At 31.7% G+C, this 14,252-nt stretch overlaps 1 protein-coding gene across 3 annotated transcripts; it reads right to left on the minus strand.

The window, feature by feature from the left end:
- Positions 1-40: 40 nt before the first annotated feature.
- Positions 41-13,439, minus strand: LOC144840424 (uncharacterized). 3 transcript variants are annotated; one of them, XM_078696238.1, is made up of 4 exons: positions 13,338-13,439; positions 3,878-4,037; positions 3,309-3,558; positions 41-2,922 (listed from the first exon to the last, which is right to left on the minus strand). In XM_078696238.1, the coding sequence occupies exons 3-4, from the start codon at positions 3,505-3,507 to the stop codon at positions 2,729-2,731; spliced, it is 393 nt and encodes a 130-aa protein (XP_078552364.1). In that variant the 5' UTR covers positions 3,508-3,558; positions 3,878-4,037; positions 13,338-13,439; the 3' UTR covers positions 41-2,728. The 3 variants fall into 3 exon arrangements, with proteins under 3 accessions (XP_078552364.1, XP_078552365.1, XP_078552362.1); XM_078696239.1 differs by having other exon boundaries at positions 13,342-13,433; XM_078696236.1 differs by lacking the exon at positions 13,338-13,439 and adding an exon at positions 9,311-9,416.
- Positions 13,440-14,252: the final 813 nt, after the last annotated feature.

Genomic DNA, 14,252 nt, shown 5'->3' on the forward strand with positions numbered 1-14,252 from the left:
AAATAATAACAGCAACTACAAAAACTCAAATGAACCAAAATGATTTCTTTTATTTTATTATTTAAAATACAGCAATCCATTCTCTACATTTTAATGAACATAACAAGTCACTCAATTTGTTCTGTTAACAGTTCTGACTCATGGTTGACTACAGTATTTTATACTGTATATAATCTACATAATAACTATACTGTACTTGATTAATAACAATAATACTCTATCACAGAGTAAGATGAACTGTTCAAACAACATCACATAATGTTATAATAAAGAATATAGAGAGGTTATATCTTAAATATGTATTCTCCTTCAAAACATGAAAAAAATCAAACTTAGACTCAATAAGTCACTTGTAGTTCTAATAAAGTTATTTCAATCTTGCCAAAAAAGATGATTTTCTTATAAAAAAAGACATTTTTTTAAACAAAATAACTTCCAGACAATGGGCTTCAGATTTAATAGTTTATTTTTAAATTGAATTGCCAAAGTGATTTTGCGTTTTGTATTGTTTGTTGTATAGGGCCTATATGAATTTTTTTTTTAAATTAGTGATCAATCAATTAATTAATTAATTAATCAATAACTATTGTGACATTGAAATGACCTATTCAACTATTAAGGGAGACGATGTATCTTGCATTATAAGGCTTGTTAATAGCACACATGTATATCTGTTTCCTACAGACCTGGATTACTCATGTATTTTCTATGGATTGGATTACTATTTTATTTTATCATACAATGAATGGATCTGGAGGATGAATGGATCTGGAGGATGAATGGAGCTGGAGGATGAATGGAGCTGGAGTAATCAATGGAGCTGGAGGATGAATGGAGCTGGAGGATGAATGGAGCTGGAATAATCAATGGAGCTGGAGGATGAATGGAGCTGGAGTAATCAATGGAGCTGGAGGATGAATGGAGCTGGAGGATGAATGGAGCTGGAGTAATCAATGGAGCTGGAGGATGAATGGAGCTGGAGTAATCAATGGAGCTGGAGGATGAATGGAGCTGGAGGATGAATGGAGCTGGAGGATGAATGGAGCTGGAATAATCAATGGAGCTGGAGGATGAATGGAGCTGGAGTAATCAATGGAGCTGGAGGATGAATGGAGCTGGAGGATGAATGGAGCTGGAGTAATCAATGGAGCTGGAGGATGAATGGAGCTGGAGTAATCAATGGAGCTGGAGGATGAATGGAGATGGAGGATGGATGGAGCTGGAGGATGGATGGAGCTAGAGGACGAATGGAGCACAATGGAGTTACACTTGCATTATTTGTACATCTTACAATTACTGTATATAATTAATTTCTTAGCACAGTGTAATTTCTCTATGTTTAAAATGCATATAATAGTGTACAGTACATAGGCCTACAGTTGTTATAAGTATATTGGGATTGGGAGTATATCACACACTTATTCCATATCGTTTATTAATGCATACATTATTATATTTCTGGTTACTGATCGATATATATTTTTACTATACTATATTTACACATGTATTGTTGTATTCTACAGTCCCATATATAAAATAATATTACAGGTACCAATCAACTACTTACACATTAACACAGTTAGGGAAAGTGTTCCTATTTCACATTACTGAAGTACGTAATCCATCTACTGGTTACAGAGTGTCTAGAGCAAAGCACATAATTTGATATGAAACACCTTTTATTGTAAGCAACCATTTGTCAAAAAATGTGCCCATACATGGACATGATGATGTCATATCACTAGTACCCTATTTGGGTATATCACTGCCATATTTGGGCACATCACACTTTTTTGTCAAACTAGTTTGATAGTGTGGACAGTGTGAGCACTAACCCACTATAAATCAGGGCCATTATTAATCTGTAAGTAAATAATAAATATACAACAGTATAATATCAAATTATTATGAGGAATATAAACATTTAATAAAAAGTATTACTTGTACCAACGGAAGAAGAAAAAGTATAAAAACAGAACCTTATTTTCAAGGAATATTAACAGCACCATTTTTTAGCAGTTAAACTTGTTTTGTACTCAACAATTTTCACAATAATATTCTCAATTAACCTCCATATATTTTCTTGAAAGCTGTTTTTAAAATATTTTCTTTTCAGTTTACAAGATAATGCTATACAAAAAAAAATAAAAATTGTATGCACCCTTTGATGTTTTAGGCCAAATAAAAGTTAGTTTCATGTCCGAGATTTTAAATAGTTTGAAAGCGCTGTATAATAGAAAATGACATTTGGTATCAAAACAATTTAAGGTAATTAAATTTATCACAAACACTGTACTATATTTCATATTCCATCCCTACAGTTATTTATACCAGTAAAGATACAAGGACTGTCCTCCAAAATCAATTATTCTAGACCTGGCCTAGCAAATATTTTCCAATTACATACATACTGTATGCCCAAACATTGTCATATTCAAGTATAATATAAACTCATTGTAAAATGCGTGGCCCAGGCTTCGTGAGAGTACACCATCCCGGTTAAAATCACAATTTTCTTTTTTCAACAAATTAATACTAGTTTATGAGCTACTGCAGCAAAAATAGGATAATTTACAATCAAAATAACAACACACAATATACTTTGTATTAATACCATTCTAAATACTGTATTGGAGAGCTTTCTAATATACATGCTCAATAGACGTAGATAGATACACACTAAATGGAGGTACACTCAATACGTCCTATATTTAATACACAGCAATGTTTAAGCATCAGAATCTGATCTTGGTGAGGTCAGTGGGGAGCTGCTTTGATCCGATCCCGGAGCCCCTTGTGGTGAGAAGTCAAAATGTCTTTGCTCTGCGCCAACTTGCTTAACATCAGCCTGTGTGGTTGGTACACTTATGCCTGGGTTACTGAATGAACGAAAATACTGGTACATCTTGTTCAAAGGAGACACTACAAGTAGGAAGAATTAGTAAAATAAATGTAAAACAAGTGAAAATTCCCAATTTATTAAAATAAAATATCATTTTAAGCAGATCGCCAAGGATATCCATTACGTGAGTTTTCACTATCCATCTGAAAGCTGGCAACCTTGTCTCACAAGATACTTTATACACAAAAGTTTTATTACTTATATTTTATACTTTAATACATGGTAGCCATCTTTGGGATTTGAACCCAAGACTCTAGGGTAGCCAGACATCTTAACCACAAAGATAACCTACACTGCCTTTAGTAAAAACAAAAACAAAACAACTCAGCCCTAATAATGTCTATGAGGTTTATATACTTTTTAAATTGTTATTTTACCACAAAGATAAAAATAGATAAAAACATACAGGGCGGGGTAGGCGACCCAATTGGCGAACCGATGGGTGTGGTTGGCATGGCCTTAGCATGGCAGCCATCAATTTCACTCCTATTGGAGTTGATGTCCATCTCCTGCGACTGCTGCCTTTTCTGTATCTGCTGATACTTGCGTAGACTTGAATGGCAACTTCCTGGTGCCACAAACATGCTTGGAGGAATCGTAGCCATGACAAAATAAATAATTTTCTTATTTCTAGAAACAAATTTGGCACAAATTAACTGAAAGAGAAAGAAAACACATTTATTAAAAAAATAATTCAATTTAAACTTAAAACTTGCAGGTCAAATGAGCCATAGTGTCTTAAGCTCTGTCTACACTATCAAATTTAATGTGATGTGCCCATATATGGACATGATGATGTCATATCACTACAATATTTGGGCATATTACTACCATATTTTGGTACATCAAACTTTCTTTGTCAAACTAATTTGATAGTGTAGACAGAGCTTAAGTTCTGATCTTTCGATTAAATTCTATTGAATGTGTGATAAAGAAAAATTAAACAATTAAAATATTATTTCTATATCTACTTACCTTATATACTGTACTTAATTAAAATATGTTGAGATTATGCGCAATTAATCTGCCTCGCTAATCCTTGTTCTCAAGAAATATTGCAACCAGTCGTCGTTGCAACATCCAGTGACTCCTGACATCAGCATCAAACTGGTAACGCTTAACAACTTAGCGAGTCCTACAAAAAAAAAATTATATACTGTTATATATATAATATATTTAAATCCAAAGGCAAATTTCTGAAAAAATCAGTGGCTGGATCTCAATGGAGATAAAAAAAAAAAAGCAAAAAGCTAAATCAAAACGATAAAGTAAAACAGCCAGAAAAGTTAGCAGAGCTTTCGGGCAACACTAGCCCTTCATCAGTGCAAGTGAAGGAATTTGGATAACGTCATAGTATAAGAACTGGCAAGTGCTGCCTGGGTGGACAGGAATAAAAGAAATACAACAAAAGGAGACAGGGTGGACATATATATTTAATATGCGTAACTTTATTGTTATTGTGTTACATCAATCTTTTTGACCAGGACTCTCCATTAGGCCAGAGCAAATGCATTATATGGTTCTCATACGTTCGCATGTGTGATTTAAGTGTCATTGTTTGTTTTGTAAAATCCGGAATAAATTGAATTGAATTGAATTCACTCTGGTTGTTATGTTTTGAGTTGTTTTGCTTTATTCATTTATGTATTGATTAGAGTTTGTAACCAACAACATAACAATCCTAATTCACAACCATAACGTAAAGAGAAATCCTCGTTTAAATAATTAACACAGTATATATGATTACACAATGAAGGTCATGTAAACATCTTAAAGAACACAAATGTAAAGCTCTGTCTACACTATCAACTAGTTCGACAAAAAGTGTGATTTGCCCAAATATGGTTGTGATAGGCTTAAATATGGTAGTGTTAACTTGAACGAAGGAAATGTAAAAAGAAATCAATAGTAGAAAACTGTGTCTTACAATACTGGTACGGGTATTACAGTACTGGATACTACAATATAAAGAATTGTTTGTTTGTCAGACTACTGGTGGTGAATAATAGAGATCATGGTCCCTAATAGTGCCAGTTACTTTAATCAATAAAACATATTGTCATGGATGAATCTAGCCAAAAGGCTTGAATGGGTGCCAATTATTGTAGTGCAAGTTTTAATATCTACAGTACACTATCAAACTTTATGTGACAAAAAAATGTAAAGTGCCCATATATGGACATGATGATGCCAAATCACTACCATATTTAAGCATATTATCAAGTGATACCATACCATATTAGGGCACATCACACTTTTTTTGTCAAACTAGTTTGATAGGGTTGTAGACAGAGCTTAACATTACACATTTAATGCTTCATATAAGGGCTATTTCTGCTCAATAAATTACTCCAAATTTCTTTCCAGCAGAAACGGAACACATTTCACAGTTGTTAGAGAAAAATTGATCAACTGGAAAAACGACGATTTACCATAGTTATGCTTGCCTTTTCTTGTGCACTTTTTAAATGTTTTTTTATGAAATTGTATTACCACAATCAAATGAATTTCCTAGGAGTTTGGGATAATAAAGTTTTATTGTATTGTATTGTTATAAAAAACACTGTGTATATACGAGTTCAAAGGCAAAATGGTTATTTGATTGTCCGCCGTTGAACTTATGTCAACTTTCATAAAAGCATTTAGGTATTCATGGCATCATGGTCCGATGATCACCAACTAATTGTTTTTTGGGAGCACAAGGAAATAATAATAACAGATTACTACCAGACTGTCAAATATATGTCAAATAGAAAAGGCTATTGTTAGTTTACTAAGCTCTGTTTACAATATCAAACTAGTTTGACAAAAAAAGTGTGATGTGCCAAATATGGCAGTGACATGCCCACATATGGTAGTGATATGACATCATCATGTCCATATATGGGGACATCACATTTTTTTGTCACATAAAGTTTGATAGTGTAGACAGAGCTTTATAGTATGAAAATTGACACAAAACATACTATTGTGTCATAAATATTTCTTCAAATACTAAATATTTTTCATCATTATTCACACCTATACATTGTGCAATCTGTGTGTACTGCAGTTACAGTAATGCCATGTGTCAGAGAGATGTTTAAAGTATTTTGTCAACACCATGCTATATATCTTAATAACGTAATACTACTTATACCAGTTGTTGGCCAATTAAACATTATAGGTGCGAACAGTTGTTAGGGTACGATACCGATACAATAATTACATACACTGTAAATGATATCACTTGGTAGACAATATGTTGCATATTTCAGTGGTGGATCCAGGATTTTGAAATAAGGGGGCATAGGGCCTAAAAATAGTGAAATGAAGGACTGAGCTTAATTTGATGTCCTATATTTTGCATTACAGTGCTGGGCAGCCCCTTGGATCTGCCCTTGCATTCAATGCTCCTTCCCTAGGGTTATGTGTAGAGAGGCTAAGTGAGGGATTAGTAGGGTAACCACTTGTGTAGATGTAGGCCTACTGGGTTATTGAGATAATGTACATACTATAGTACATGGTTTGTCTTTATCTGCAGAGAAACCATATGGCAATGTTATGAATGATTTATATTTCCCCGAAAAAATCAATTGAAAATTTGCAACAAATGTTGTCAAGACTGAGACTCGGATGTTTTGCTTGATTTACAGATCTCTACCATTACACCTGTTCTAGTTCTTTCATGACAAATATGACAACATACAATTACAAGTACATTAGCTATCAAAATACAAAGGAAAGATAAAAACCAATCCCACATACTGTACAAGCTTATTCAACCACTGATTATTTAATAACTTAATGTGTCATGAATATGAATTAACTCATAATAGCAATTAACACCCATTATCAAGTGACATTATACCAATTATGTGGCATATAAATGTTTTAATAAGTACCACTAGTCAAGGGAAATACAGTTTAATAATCACAATATATTTTTTAAAAAAGAGTAATATAATATGTATCTAATAGGCCTATGATAATTTCCTTTATTCGCCAATGTTCCTAATGTACGCCACAAAGTATGCCATACACAGTGTATTGATCATATTGACAGTTTGGCCATAATGCATATTAAGTGGGAATTAAGACTTACTTACACTACTTACGATGGTTAAGACAGAGTAGGTGTCTAGTGACACGTACAGAGCATTTCATTTTATATGCTCTTTGATTTTAAAATGTAGGATGGAGTCTGCATAAGTAGTAACCAGTTTGGCATTAGCATTTATTTTAATGTTAAACCAAAATGTGAATTATCCATTAAATATATTAATTGTTTTCAATCTTAAATGTTTTGTTTTCAATCTTAAATGTCTTGTTTTCAATCTTAAATGTCTTGTTTTCAATCTTAAATGTTTTGTTTTCAATCTGAAATGTTTTGTTTTCAATCTGAAATGTCTTGTTTTCAATCTGAAATGTTTTGTTTTCAATCTTAAATGTCTTGTTTTCAATCTTAAATGTCTTGTTTTCAATCTTAAATGTCTTGTTTTCAATCTGAAATGTCTTGTTTTCAATCTTAAATGTCTTGTTTTCAATTTGAAATGTCTTGTTTTCAATCTTAAATGTTTTGTTTTCAATCTGAAATGTCTTGTTTTCAATCTGAAATGTTTTGTTTTCAATCTTAAATGTCTTGTTTTCAATCTGAAATGTCTTGTTTTCAATCTGAAATGTCTTGTTTTCAATCTGAAATGTCTTGTTTTCAATCTGAAATGTTTTGTTTTCAATCTGAAATGTCTTGTTTTCAATCTGAAATGTCTTGTTTTCAATCCAGACATTTTTTAATTTAAGATGAATGGTTGAATTAGGAGGGAGAAGGGGACAGCTAAAGGAGGGTATAATTAATGGGTAAGATAACAATAAACAGATTGGTAATACAGTATAAACAAATCTTGGTCATTGGAATTATAATGATTGAATTTTCTATTGAAAAAAAAAATTGACTTTCATATTTTTGGAATATTACTGTAGTGTTAATTAGTTTAACCTTTTACAGGGGAGACAACCTTATTAATAAGACCTTTCCCATAAAACAAGCACAAGGGGTAATATAATTATGTTTCTGTCTCTATTTCTATTCAGGAAAAGCCCTATTAGGGGAAAATTTGTTGGGTCCCGAAGGTGTCCCCTTAATAAGCATTACTTTATTTACAATTCAATAAGATAACTTGTAGCATATGGCTCTTTCTCATATATTCACAAGAACTGTAATGCCATATGCAATCTGGCACGCATCTATGCTTTAAAAAACAATATAATAATTACCACCATAAATCTGGTAATAGCATAAATATATTTTAAAAAAAATTAGATAACAATTGTTACTGTATTTACGAAAGTATATTATTAGCATTTTCCATTATGTAAACCATACTGCATCACATGGATTAATTTTCAATTAAATAAATTGATTCTGGTAAACAGGATGGTAAATAAAAAAAAGAGCCAGTACAAAATATTTTAAAAAGAACTAATACAGTTCATGGTATTTAAAAAATAGCTAATACATTGTATTCCTTCCATTTGATCAAATGCAAGCAAATTTGCCGAGATGATTTTTCAATAAAAATTGATTCTAAAGTGGTAACTTTATAAAACAGTTAATACATGGTATTACTGCAAACAATTGTTAGATATCTTTGCTAATGCTATACAGCCTCAAATATAAAACGATTCTAGAGAAATTATTAAGAGAAGAATTACTGAAGCCTAGCCTATAGCATGTTAGGATCTACAGTGTTGACTGCCTATAGAATCCTATCAGACATTTATACCAGGAAAGTGTAGCGCTAATCAACAAATAATGGGAATAATCAGGTCTAGAAATTTACTTTTTTATCCAATGATAGGAGACCTTTGGTAGTTGTCAAAATCCAGCAAAATGAGCAAACTAAAACTAAGCAAACAATTATGTTATTGGTAAACTAAGTCTATAGTAGGACCACGTCACTGCGGATGTTCAAACGTTCACAAGTTTACAATAAAACATTGCGCTTCGCATATAGCGCCCTCAAGGAACAATTGCGTGAATCTACCTATTATAGATCAAGCCTCAGGTAAGTTTAATTACACTGTAACAAACTATTTTCTCCCAGAATTACAACCAGAAGAAAACCTAGCACTGATGAAAAACTAGCATTTATGAAAAATCTAGAAAATTTTAAATTTAAAACCTAAAAAATAAAGTAATTAAATGACATTAAACAAATTATTTTCAATGCACTGCTACAGTAATACTAAGTTTACTATTAAAGAATGTATTAGGTAACGTGAATTCACAAAATAGTGGAAATCAACTAACTGTATTTAAAATATTTCAGTAATTTAATTTAATGGATTTTAAAATCAATTAAGCTAACCTAAAATTACAAGAACATTTCAAGTTGAAATTTGTTCAGAAAATCTATTTTAAATACTCACGACAAAACTCTCATCATCCTAGCGCTTACTATCAGACTGACAAAGCTGGAATGATGAGCTGATAAAATGCACGTACGCTGTATATATATTACACAGTATAAAGGTCAAGAGGTCACTTTGAATGACGTCACATGTTCATTCTATTCATAGCATTCACAGTAGCATGTACGCTGAGTGTGTGTAACATTATCTTCATCATCTATACCCATTTTTAATCAATGATAAATCCTACTCCTTCCTGCTCTAAAGATTTCACAAAAACAGTTTATTAGCTAGTTCACCGCATGTAGTCTAGTCGTTCAGCGTCAATTGCGGATCCATGGCAACCTACTAAATTGGCTGTATCTAAATGTACAGTGTAAATACCAAATCGGCTGTATCTAAATGTACAACAATAAATACCAAATTGGCTGTATCTAAATGTACAACAATAAATACCAAATTGGCTATATCTAAATGTACAGTGTAAATACCAAATCGGCTGTATCTAAATGTACAAAAATAAATACCAAATTGGCTGTATCTAAATGTACAGTGTAAATACCAAATTGGCTGTATCTAAATGTACAGTGTAAATACCAAATCGGCTGTATCTAAATGTACAAAAATAAATACCAAATTGGCTGTATCTAAATGTACAGTGTAATATAAAAATGTTACTAGTTAAAAACAGATTAATTTTATGTATTGAAATTACTGGTAATTTCCTTTTGTTTTGAATTCAATTTTCTTATTCTACATGGTATGTTACTGCGGTTTTTAGAGTTTAATTTTGAACATGTTAATAATCTAATCTTCATTTTTGTAGGTTACTTTACTGTAGTTTGTTTTATACTGTTTTTATTTCATGTTTTACCCATCTCTATGCTATGTAAAGCTCTGTCTACACTATCAAACTAAAGTGTGATGTGCCCAAATTTGGTAGTGATATTCCCAAATATGGTACAGTGATGTTACAAAATTTGGTAGTGCTATGACATTATAATGTCCGTATATGGACACATCACTTTTTTTTTGTCACAAGAAGTTTGATGGTGTAGACAGGGTATGACAAAATGCAATTTTGGGCTACATGAAGGCTCCTCTTTCTAATGTCTTTTTAATTTAAATTTTTTATTTATTTTGAAAAAATTTAAAAAGCATGTATGTAATCAGCAATTACAGTAAATGCAGTGTATACTCATGAATAATTTATTCATGAAAAACAATTTATTGCTTAACTAAATATTTTTATGACTTTTATGTCTTTGTCTATCAATCTTAATTAATCGACCAGAACTCATATTGGGCTCTTTTTGTTAAGAGAAAATACTATGAACATAAATTTTTTAATTTTTATCACATATTATTAAATTTATATTTTAAATGAAACCTACATTTTGTAAACTCTCTTCTCATTATGGGATATAAAGTTCAATTTAATAATATTTCATTTGTATTGCACAACTCAAAACTACTGTATGATATTCATAAATCTCAGACATGATCAACCAATTGAGCTTGGATAATTACCTGGCATTTTATTGACTACAATTCTATATGCTTGTCTACAGGTGAAATAACAAATGGTGATTTTGAAGGATATTTATACTAGGTAAGTTGAGCTGGTAGGCTTAATGCTCTGTCCACACTATCTTTATTTTTTCCTCCATGATCAAACTAGTTTGACAAAAAAAGTGTGATGTGCCAAAATATGGTAGTGATATGCCCAAATATGGTAGTGATATGACATCACCATGTCTATATATGGGCACATCACATTTTTTTGTCACATAGAGTTTGATAATGTAGACAGAGCTTTATAGTATGTTTGGTAAGTATTGAAATGGAATGCTTGTATAAAACATACTTTGCTGTGGTATGGTTGTTATTTGAATTATAAAAAGTAGATAATGATGTGTCATGACTTCCAGACATTGTATTGTAAAGAGATTTAATTGTTTACTTTATCACCAAGGAAGTTTACTAAACAATTTTGTTACGAATTTGAAATCGATTTTTGCCAGTTTAAATAATCGATCCTAAAGAAGGCGGTAGTTGTTATTCGTTTTATGAGCTCGTTACATTTTTATTTCTTCAACAAACAACATGTGTTCAATATAATACAATTTAATGACGTACGTGTACCATATAATAAATATTGTAATAAAGGTATGTCACATTGCTTTACTGGCAATAATGGTTTAATCATAAAAGAAAGTATATGTATGTGGGAAGTTTTAAAGTGTGTAAAATGTGATACTTAAGTATCATTGATGACTATTCATTATCATTCTAATATTAATAATACAAACAATCATTAAGACTTGACACATATATTATCTGTCTTTCATCATTGCAAATTATTCAATGTACATAAAGTACAGTTAGTACCTTTTGTCAATGTACATTTGAGCTCAGTTTATAGGTTTATAACGGTGTGGTTAGACTTAGAGACAGAAAACTAGTGGAGTTTAATGGTCATGAGTGCTCACTGTCTAAACCGAGGGGTCCTGGATTTTAAGGGGAGCTGGAGCTCAAGGAGGGGGTGGGGTGTTTAAGGAGGGCCCAGAGCTAAATGGGGACCTGGAGTTCAAGGGGGAGGGGGGATGGGCTGGTTTTGGTGGGTAAAGTATACCAAATTTAAGTGTGTAAATTACACTTCTCAAGGGCAGGTTGAGTATGTTAAGTCACACTTCCTTGCCTCAAAATACAAGGTCTTTATAATAGTACTGTAGGTTAATGTAAGCTACAGCACTTGAGTAACAACATTAAAACTTTTGCGTAAGGTACTGTAAAGTACAGTATACCGTGCTGCTGCACCTCAAGCTGTTTTTATTGTATTTTTGTATATAAATTTTATTTGGCTTTGTGTTTATTGTAAAATACAAGAACAGCAAAATTGTAATGATGAGTTATGTTTGATTGTACTGATATCTTAACCTACTTATTTTTAATTGCCTTTGTTACTGCATGAATAATTCCTCCATGGTTATAGTAAAGTTGAACTTAAAAAGAGGACTTAAAATTTGTCAAAAAAGGAGGCTAAAAACACAATTAGCTTTACACCAACTGTACTCATTTGATGCATTGTGTAATGATTAGAGAAAAACATGCATTCAGTGCATGATAATATGAGACAATGTACATCTTGGCCTATTAACACAAAAGGCATTGAAATACATACAAAGTGAGCATTAAGGTGAAAAATATATTGAAAAGGTTGTATTGATTAATTGTTGCAATTAGGCTAACATTTTGTAATACAGTAGGCCCATGTAAATAACAGAATAAATGCTAGCACTGCAGATCAAATAAAGCATGTGCAAAGAGCATCAAACATTTAAATGTACCTATAAAAATCAAGAAAACACTACAGTAGTCACAAAACAGAAAAGGAAGGTTGAACGTCAGTGGGTGAAAATGATCATAGTGCATATCGGCTGTTATATATTGGCACTATACTTTACCAACAAAAAAACATCAGCAATACAATGGCGAGTAAAAATACTGACTGACCTACTTACTGACGAAACCTTTCACAATAAAAGGCGAAGATGGTGAATAAATTATAATGTATGAATTTTAAATACGTTCATAACTGTCAGCTGAAATGACTGATAGCCGAAATGATCAAATGTTACCAATTCATAAAAGTTTCTTTTTTTAAATCTTTAATTTAAATTTAAATAACAAAATTAAATAATTTGAAAATTAAAAAAATAAAACGAAAATGTTGACTGCATAGAGAACTCTCCCAAAATCTGTACTATTGTAATTTTTCTTCAATTCAACATTCTTTATTTTACGCTCATCATACAGTTCATAATATTCGCTGCTGTTTAAGCAATTGGTTGGGTCAAGTGTCCTGCCTCTGAAAAAGCGGCCCCTCGATCATCATGACGGTGTTCTTGTCTGAAACATTTAAAATGGACGGCCTACACACACTTTAATAAGATGAAGAAGCCAGCAGCAGGCTTTACGTAGCCACGAACTTATTGCTTAAATAACACACATTTTCACAAGAATATAATCTTTAAAAAATAACTAACCTTTTAAAATCTTTTAAGCAGTTACCAAGAAACAGTACATCTAAATGTTGTTGTCCTGTCTTAAATACACACAAGCGGTGGTGGTGTTGTGTTCTTCCTACAAACAATTGCTGAAGATGATACGCATCACTAAGTACAATATGTGACCGGAATTAACCAATCACGTCGCTCGAAAAGAAAAGAATTGCCCACCAGACTTATGAACTGGTTGTATACCACGGACCAAGTTCATGATAATACTGTATATAAATTCACGCAGATTTATTTATAACGCTGTAACTATTGTATTTCTTTTGTGCGTTGTTACATCATCATTCAAACATATTCAAGAATATTTCATGTAGAATTTTCCAGTAAAAACATGAATAAATAATTCATAGTTTACAATTGATCACGACTAAATCAGGAAGCAGGCCTTTACTCTACAACTTCCTTAGTATAACTGTTTCACCTTTTTAGTAATGTCAAATAAATATGTCTCTGAACAAATTTGTTTTTAATGTTTTGCTTGAGGTTTGAACATAGCTTTTGACATTTATAATGAAGTTTATGTTGAATGTGCTTATTGCGTTAGACATTTAAATTCAAAACTACACAACAATGGTAGACAAAAAAAACATGAGAAAATAAATATTTATGCTAAAAAGAACTTAGCATGGCGAATAGTCAGTCACAGATTACACAGCTGCACAGAAAGAACCACAAAGTATTTTTTTATCAAATGTTAAAGATGTATTGTCCCCTTGAAAAATAATTTTTACATTTTATTTTGTTGAATATGCCATTTTAATGTCACATAATAGTTATTCACTTTGACCAAAAACTGGATCGAAAATAAAGAATTGTTACCTAGAAAAAATGTAATTTAAAGAAAAAAATACATAAATTGTCTGTCAGACAATGGTTTTCTT

The sequence above is a fragment of the Antedon bifida genome, chromosome 4 (assembly GCF_963402885.1).
Source record: "Antedon bifida chromosome 4, ecAntBifi1.1, whole genome shotgun sequence".
In the NCBI taxonomy this organism is placed as follows: domain Eukaryota; kingdom Metazoa; phylum Echinodermata; class Crinoidea; order Comatulida; family Antedonidae; genus Antedon; species Antedon bifida.